Source organism: Lactuca sativa, chromosome 5 (assembly GCF_002870075.4).
Source record: "Lactuca sativa cultivar Salinas chromosome 5, Lsat_Salinas_v11, whole genome shotgun sequence".
Taxonomy (NCBI): Eukaryota; Viridiplantae; Streptophyta; class Magnoliopsida; order Asterales; family Asteraceae; genus Lactuca; species Lactuca sativa.
This window is the reverse complement of record NC_056627.2, coordinates 10,339,200-10,348,413: the sequence shown is the minus strand read 5'-3', so window position 1 is coordinate 10,348,413 and position 9,214 is coordinate 10,339,200. Positions and strand designations below refer to the sequence as shown.

General features: G+C 36.7%; 1 protein-coding gene across 1 annotated transcript; it reads left to right on the top strand.

Moving 5' to 3' along the window:
* Positions 1–524: 524 nt before the first annotated feature.
* On the top strand, positions 525–2,592 carry LOC111914378 (transcription factor ILR3). The gene is made up of 5 exons (XM_023910131.3): positions 525–856; positions 1,462–1,524; positions 1,650–1,733; positions 1,808–1,970; positions 2,084–2,592. Exons 1-5 carry the CDS (start codon positions 711–713, stop codon positions 2,363–2,365), a joined length of 738 nt encoding a protein of 245 aa, XP_023765899.1. The 5' UTR covers positions 525–710; the 3' UTR covers positions 2,366–2,592.
* The last annotated feature ends 6,622 nt before the right edge of the window (positions 2,593–9,214 follow it).

The following is a 9,214-nucleotide window of genomic DNA, read 5'->3' as shown; positions in this document are numbered from 1 at the left end:
TAGTGAGTGTTTCTATATTGAAGAGTGAAAAATGAAAGAAAAAAAACAATTTTACATTGTTTTTTTGGAAAATTGCAGGTGGAACAACAATTTTGCAGATGGACCATTCCATCTGCGAAGGTACAAGTGCCTTAAGCATAGTTGTGCTTTAGATGTTTGTACCTTCGCAGATGGAAGGGCAAAATCGCAGATGGCTTATTTCCATTTGCGATTTAGATGGTTATTTTTGCAAAAAAAAAAAAAAAAAAAAAAATCTAAATTTGTAAAGTAATTAGCAAAAATGGTTATTTTGCAATTTTCTCTTATTTTAATAACAAAGGAGAAAAAAAGATGCATTGTGCAATTTCTTGAATAAAGCATGTGAAAATTCCAGAACAGCTAAAGAGGCATTGACTTGTTCCTTGGTCGTAGCCGTATATGGGCCTAAGCTGCCAACAGTATATCCACATTGCATGTGCCCAGCCCAATTAAGCCCAAAAATATAATGACGTGTGCTACCGAGATCGGTGGCGCGTGACGTTAAACTCAATTGAGCGAATAAGTGAATTCAAATAAAGAACACTCCACCAAACACCGAGTAATACACCGGCTCCCCCAATCTACTCACCGGAGAATAACGAACGTCGGCGAGATACTGAGATCCTTCTCAGCTTTTTCTACTTCACAGTGCATTCCCGCCGGGTATTCCTTGGCTGTGTATTGTTTCTTCGATGGTTTCTCCGGAGAACACTAATTGGATCTACGATTACGGGTTGATCGATGATATCTCGGTTCCCGTAGGTAATTTCCTTACGCCGGTATGTGGATCCAGCTGGCCTATGCAGACCGCTTTGAATGGTTCATCATCCATCCCTAGGTAACGTGTGTGTTACTTATTCCATTTACTAAGTACAACAATTTACCTGATTTGTCCACACTACATCGACATCGAATTGATTGATTGATCCTTTCATTTGGGGTTTTTCATTTAGAGGTGTAACATTTAAAGAAAAAAGGTTTTTTTTGGTGGTGTTATAGGTTATTAGTTATAATTTACGGTGATTGTTGCTTCCATCGGTGATACCCTAACTAGATTGTGATGTATCTGAGGAGATAAAATTGATTCCTTTTTCAATGGCTTTGATCAAATGTGTAAGATTGCAAGGTTAATGTTATAAAAAAAAACATCATTGTTTCTGTAGATTCTGCAAATTGATTATGCAATTTTTTTTTTATTTTGGTTTGTAAAGTAAACAATGTTCCTAATCTAGTTTTATGAAGAATTTCTTGATTAATAACTTATTGTGTACTGGTCGTAATCTTCAAGATGTTAGATGCATTCTTTTTGGATAGTTCTTGAGTTTCAATTGCTTCTACTAATTCCAGAATTCGGATGTAATCGTTTTTCTTACATATGCGTCCATTTATATTGCTTCATCTTGTCTTTGGTTACTCACCTCTTCACTTTAATCCTTGTTTTAGTGTGGAACTTGATAGCTTACCTGCAGATACAGATGGCATTAAAGAAAGTGGTTCAAAAAAGCGGTATGTACTATTGAGTACTCTTTACTCTTAAACTTACGTGAATACATACAATGGATTTTATTATTTTATTATTTGTAAATGATGAGAAAAGAGTAACAATCTTTTATTCTGTATCTATACAACAGGGGTAGGAATGAACAATGCAGTGGTACTGGTACAACCTCCAAAGCTTGCCGAGAGAAGTTGAGAAGGGATAAGCTAAATGACAAGTATACCCTTTATCCTCTCACTCCTATGTTCTCTCTCATATGTTAAAATTATAAGAAGTAACATGTGTTAACAGGTTTGTTGAATTGGCTTCAATTCTTGAGCCTGGGAGGAACCCTAAAACTGATAAGTCTGCTATTTTGGTTGATGCTGTGCGAATGGTGACTCAATTAAGAAGTGAAGCACAGAAGCTAAAAGACTCGAATTCAGATCTCCAGGAGAAAATTAAAGACCTTAAGGTACTGATCCCATCCAATCCAGTTGTGCCATGTGTCTTTCCATTTTCTAGTATTATTCAAGTTGCTAATAATGGAGTATTTTTATATGACATATTATTGACATTATTATGTAGTCTGAAAAGAACGAACTACGAGATGAAAAGCAGAGACTAAAGGCTGAAAAAGAGAAGCTTGAAGAAGAAGTGAACATGATCAACAGCCAACCGAGGTTTATGGGTGTGTCACCTGGCATCCCAGCTGGATACCCTCCTCAAGTCCAATCAGCGTCATTAGCATCAATGGGTAATAAACTGGTTCCTGTTATGAGTTACCCAGGAATGGCCATGTGGCAGTTCTTGCCACCTGCTGCGGTCGATACCTCACAGGATCATGAGCTCCACCCGCCAGTCGCCTAATTTGGGTTAAGAAAGTAGAGAGAGAGGAGAAGAGATGCAGATGCTCTTTATTGAATCAAGAGCTTGTGATTACTTTGTTAGGATTCTGTGTAATTTTTATAGGTGTTGATTATACATTTTAAGTGGTTATGCCTGTGGTATCTTTACCAAAGTAAAAATCCACTGTTTACTCAATGTTTTGTTACCTTTGTAACTTTACTGAAAGCATAAATCTTGATTCTACCAAAGTTCTGATTGTTGGATCATTTTCAATGGTATCGTGTTTGGTATTTGATGGAATAAATCACAAACAATCTAACGGTTTATGTCACTAAGGCATGTTTGTTGTCTGATGTGTACACATCAATAAAAAGGATAGTTTTTCATCCCAAAACGTCCCTTTTTAAAAAGAAACTTTATTACATAGGCATTAGACTATAGTCAAATGAAGACATATCACTAGATAGATTACATATAAACAAATTTCACGTCCCTTTGAGATCTTAGAAAAATAGAAAAGTAAATACTATAGTCAAAAAGTATATTTAACATTTGATCATTTATCATTTTTGTTTACAAAAATAGAAAAGTAAATACTATGAGATCTTAGAATAGGATAATAATAAAAGTTTTCTATTTTTATAAGATATCAAAAATAGTTGTGAAAGTTTTATAAACTTTGGTGATATTGAAGATTGGAAATTAAAATAGTCTAAAAGTGAGATTATGTGTGGGGATGCTAAACACCCTAGTTTTGGTTTGCTATATGAAAAGATGCGGAAATGATTAAAGTAGGTTAGCTAAATGAGGTATGGAAGGTGTTTATACTTTATAGTCTTAATTTAATACGGTAGGTGTGTAAAGTTATTAAGACATGTTATGTAATATGTTGTTTTGATAGTTGGAAATCTTACATACTTATAAAGCATGCATTTTCCCTTGATTGTCATGTATTTGAAACCCCCCATAATAATTTGCTAAAACCTCATGCATTTGAAACCCCCAAACTTTTTTACCTTCTTAATAATTAATCACACATAATCAATGGTAATTCATATGAGATAATAATTTGCTAAAACCTCATGCATTTGTATGATATTAGAACATGTTTGAGTTTTAGACTTTAGTAAATGGGTAATCTGTTTGATACGTTGGATTTGAAGCTATCTTATTCGAATTACCCAAACAAGAGGTAAATTAACAATATATGCTCATGCATGTTTTGTACAAGCCCCAATCAAAATACAATATATCATGATCATACAATTAAGTGTCTTTTATTCCATTTTTGGCTTTATAACAAAAGTTTGTTTACGTAGCGAAGAAAGAAAACTTGAAGATGAATATTTAGGTTGGATGTTTATATAAAATTTGTTTTAAATATATAATATAGATATAAATACACAAATGTGTGTCAAATATAGCCAGTGTTCTAAAAGGCGCGCCATGGCGTGAGGCGTGGCTTCGCCGTTACGAAAAGCTTCATAACGTTGCTGTTAGGCGTAACGCGTGACAAGGCGTGATATGGCGCGCCATGGCACGTTATGACGTGTTATGGCGCGTGTTTTTTCGTTTGAGACACAGTTTTTTTCTCTTCATTGTGTCTTTTCAAATCGGAGATACAAGTATTGTGGTTTTTGTTAACTTTTTGTTATTAGTTATTGATCTAACACTTCTAATAAGTAGTTATATTTAATATAAATTTATATTTATGTGGTAATATAATTTTAAATTAATACAAAATCGCCGCCTTACATCACGCCTTGAAAAACGCCGTGGCTCGCCATGACTCGTTAAGCTTGAGGCTTGGCCTTGCCGCCACGCCACGCCTCACGCCATTTAGAACCTTGAATACAGCCCATCACAAATTTAATGTTATAAACTATAATAAAACTCAAAGTGATTTTCCAAATATAATGTTTATACTATAATATAATATATTAGAAGAATATCATATAGTAGACGAATCTCACATGTTGTGCAGAATTTAGTTGCATAGATAATATATTATAATTATATTTCAATTAAAATATGTTAGGGTCATTTGGTTATTACATTGTTGTATTAGGCATTATAGTCTCATATATTTTGAATGACTCTTACAAAAATGATGTCTGTAATTTGAATATAACGTAATATCTTATGATGTTTATTGAATGATATTATCTTCGATTGAGCACTTTTTAATTGAAATCAACTTTATTATAGTTAAAAATTTTGGCTCTGTTTTTTCTTTTCATTAGTTCTAGAATATGATTTTTTATATTAACTTAAAATATGTCACTATCTTAAAATAGATTGAGAATGAGATTTTTTATATTTACTTAAAATACGGCACCATTTTCTATTCAATAATAAAACTAACAAAAGTCGTTAAATATGTACTTTTATGAGGTTCAACATAAATAGACGACCACAAATGAGAATTGTAGCACCTGGTTCCTGGTACGTAAATTTCTTTTGGGTATTTTCCATTTTTAGCCTTGGACTCGGCGAGTCATAGGTCCGACTCGCCGAGTAGAGACGAGACCCGAGACATGTTTAAGTTGGCGACTCGGCGAGTCCGTATCCTGGACTCGGCGAGTCACCGCTGTTGGATGAAACCCTAAGTTTCAGGGGTTTGCACCCTATTTAAACGCTCATTTCCGCCCCAAGCCAGCCCCCATTCACCCTCAGAGCCTCATACCTCGTTCTAAGCCTTGTTTCTTGTGGATTTGAAGCCATTGGTGTGTTCTCTTGAAGCTTTGGAGTGAGAAGGAGAGGAGATCAAGAAGAAGAAGAAGAGGAGGTCTAGCATCTTTGAGCTATCTTAGAGTGTTCATCAAGGTATGGCTCGTTTTCCCCAATGTTTTCATGCTTATGGCCCCATTAAAGTCCTTCTTAGACCATTTCCAAACTTAAGTATGCTTGAGGATTCGTAATAAGCGGAGTAACTCATAGATCTAAGTGGGATCGAGCTCCAGGAGCCAGGATCTACCACCTTTATGGACCCATGTTGCTTGTACACCCTAGATCTACCCCCCTTTTGATGCATTTTGAGCCCTAAATCCCTCATTGGTGAGTATCTACACGTAAAGTTGGAAACTTTACGTGTTATTCATGCTCTAGGAACCCAGATCTGTGGATAGCATAAGTTGGATTCAAGCAGAATCGACCATTTAGTGTAGGGATGAGCAAAAGGACCGAACCGGACCGGACCGGGGAACCGGCTTCGGCCAAAATCTAGAACCGAACCGGCCCGGCGGTTCTACCGGTTCCGGTTCCGGGTCCGGTTTTTGCCGGTTTTTCGATTTTGGAACCGGCTACCTCCAATTTTTACCAAACACATTTAGTCCATTTTGGAACCGGCTATATTTTGATGTATCCAACGACTTAATTGTAGCAAAAGATGTTCGCATTAGAGTTTCCCTTAATTACCACCAATCGATTACTTTGAGTTTTATTGGTTGGTTGTGATTTGTGAAGAAGTGGATGTTTAAATGTAATGTTGGCACTATCTCACCAGCACTTGTATAAGCTAGTATTATAAATTATAATATTATATTATCAATGGATGTTTAAAACTTAAAAGTAATCCACTGGAAATCCATGAACCTTAATGTTTTTGTATATAGAGCTTCTACAATGGTGGTACCCACATCTGTAAAGAGGACGTGACTTTAGAATGAAGTGGCGTTGAAGGGTTGAAGCTATAAAGGATGTCGTGAAACCATCTCTATTCTACGACATGGATGGCCTAAATTAGTTACATATTCTATTATTTTTTTCTTTTCATAGATGCAATCCAACTGTTTTAATTTTTGATTTTTATTTACAATTTAATCCAAGTTTTATTTTCATACTTGTTTCCAAAACTTGTACACACATGAACATTAAAGTATACGTTTGGAAAATTAAAAACAGTGTGTTTCCATGAGAAAGTAACATGAACTCATCGTTGCAAAATGTACTGATCAAGAATGCACAATTGTTGATTTTATGACTTAGATATGATAGAAACAACTATTGACAAGGGTATATATGATTTTGAAGTTTTGTTTTGAGCATATTTCCCTCATAATTATGTAAATTTACTGTACTATAATAAGTTGTCAAAATAATTATTTTTGTCACCGTAATTTGTAATACTACTTTCATGGTAACTACTTTTATGAATTATGCGACAAAGCCAACGACATGGGGTTTTTTCTAGCCGGTCCGGTTCCCGGTTTTGGGCCGGTTCCAACAGCCGGTTCTTACCGGGTCCCGGTTCCAAATAATCACGAAATTATAGTATAGGTCCCGGCCCGACCGGTTCCATCGGGTGCCGGTTCCGGGATCGGTTCCGGTTTCGGGACCGGTTCCGGCCGGTTCCCCGGTCCTTTTGCTCATCCCTAATTTAGTGATTGCATGGTAACGACTCGGCGAGTCTGCTCGCGAGTCTCCGAGTTTGTCCCATTTTCGTTGTGTCGAGTGGGAGTAGTGAGTCACAGGGTGTGACTCAGTGAGTTGGAAGCCGAACTCATCCATGAAGGAACTTGGCGAGTCGTTGCCCTGACTCGGCGAGTTCAAGGCAATCTCCTTAGATCAAGAACAGACTCGGCGAGTTGTTCATACAACTCGGCGAGTCGTAGCATAAGTGTTCATCGGATGAAGATGAACTCGGCGAGTTGTTCATACAACTCGGCGAGTAGGATGAAGGATTTGAACATCAGTTCGGAAGGAGAACTCGTTGAGTCAATGCCTAACTCGACGAGTGGGGACGTGATTCAGGACAATCGATTGGATAGGGACTCGGCGAGTTGGAGAGCCAACTCAGCGAGTCGGGTCAACTGAAAGTTGACTCTGACTTTGATTTATGGCATGATCAGGGGTAAAATGGTCATTTTACCCAAAGGACAGTTAGCAGTGATTGATTGAGTATGTTGTGGGAATTACAGCCGGAGGATTTCCGGAGCAGCAGCAACAGACAGCCAGTTCCCGATCAGATCAGCAGCTACTTCGAGGTGAGTTACCTTCCAGTAGCGGTGGGTCTTCGGCCACAATGCCAGCCCACCAGTAGGAGTCGTATGATGGATGATTGTCTTTGTGATATCATCTAGGTTTGCTACTTCCTGATATGCTAGCATGATATGTTTTATGTGTTAGAAGTAGAGTTCGGTTGTTAGGACCGAAGGGTAGTTCAGACACCCCAGATATGTCTGATAATATGTTATGTATGATATATGGGTAAGTAGCAGTAGGGGGTGAAATAGTCCCCGAGGGTCGGTTGTCAGGACCGACGGGTAGTCAGCACCTCATAATGGCTTGACACGGGTAGGACGGAACCCCAAAATGGCTTGACACGGGTAGGACGACACCCCAGAATGGCCGCACGGGTAGTCGGCACCCCAAAATGGCCGTACCGGGTAGTCAGGCACCCAGAATAGCCTGGCAGTATGTATGTTATGTGATGTATGGTATGTTGTACGATGGGGGAACTCACTAAGCTTTGTGCTTACAGCTTACAATTTTGGTCTCAGGTACCTCTTCATCGAAGGGTAAGGAGCTGGCGCGGTAGCGGCACATCATACACACGCACTGGTTTCCGTATTTACGAGATTCTTCTGGGGTTTATACTCTAATATTTCGATCGGTTGTATGATTTGACTTTTAGACATAGCTTACGTTGTGATGTGTTTTGATCAAACAATGTTTTTAATTATTAATGTTTTTCTAAAGTAATGTTTGAAAACGAAATTTTTGGACGTAAAAATTGGGACGTTACAAGAATCCATATCTAATCAATCATCAACTAATTAAATTAGATACTAATGTGTACATAAAAATTACATTTAGCATTTTAAACTAATAGTAAAAAATTTTCATTATTTATTATGATAAAAAATCTGTAAATCAAAAAATATACATGTTATTTAATCGCATACAAGTTTTATGTATGGCTTATTCACAATACATTAAACCATATATAACCATGTTAAACTATATAATTATTCCACTGCGCAACGCGCAGACATTCGCCTAGTATGTTATATATTGTTTTGGTATTGTTGGAATGACTAAAAGTAGTGGTTGACACGTTGACATGCTCATTTAAAATGCGACTAGGAGTGGAAATATGTTATATTTGTTATTTTCACTTCCTAAAGTAGTAAAATGAGCCAAAACACGGTTTTGGTGATTCCAAATACAATTTTGTTAAAATCAGGGTACATTTTAAGGTTTGGATGAATCAGGGGTGATGACAATTAATATGCATTTTGTGCAGTTGGTAATGAAAGTGAGTAGTTCATATATATGTGGTGTCAATATGAATGATTCAGTAATCAATTAATATGCATTTTGAAATAACACTTTATGAAGAAATGTAAGGTCATTGTGAAAATTGTTAACTTTCATAACATGATTCCCACCCAAATTGGTAAGTAATTATGTTCAACTTAAAGAAGCTGCAAAAAAAATGATGGGTGGCAAATATTTCCCTCTTTTGATTGATTACTATATACCAAATTCTACCTTGATAGCAAAAAAGGGATGCTTAATAAAAAACAAAGAAGTAAGAAAACAAATTAGCATTAGAATTGAGAAGAAGCCAAAATCAAAGATTTGCAAATGATATGATGCTACTATCCAAGACATCATTATTCATGATTATTCAAAGTGTTATTTACACAAGTCATCAGAACAACAAACCTTTGATACAATCGCCACAACCCCACAAATATAAGAAGTAAACTCAGCCCCTCAACATGCCTCCTTTTTTTACAATAAAAAAATCATACAAAGAATCAAAGATCCTGTCCCCACCTACACAACACAACCCCAAATGTTACCACTTACCACAACACAAAACAGTCAAAATATGTAATAGTAACTGGTCAAAGTATACCT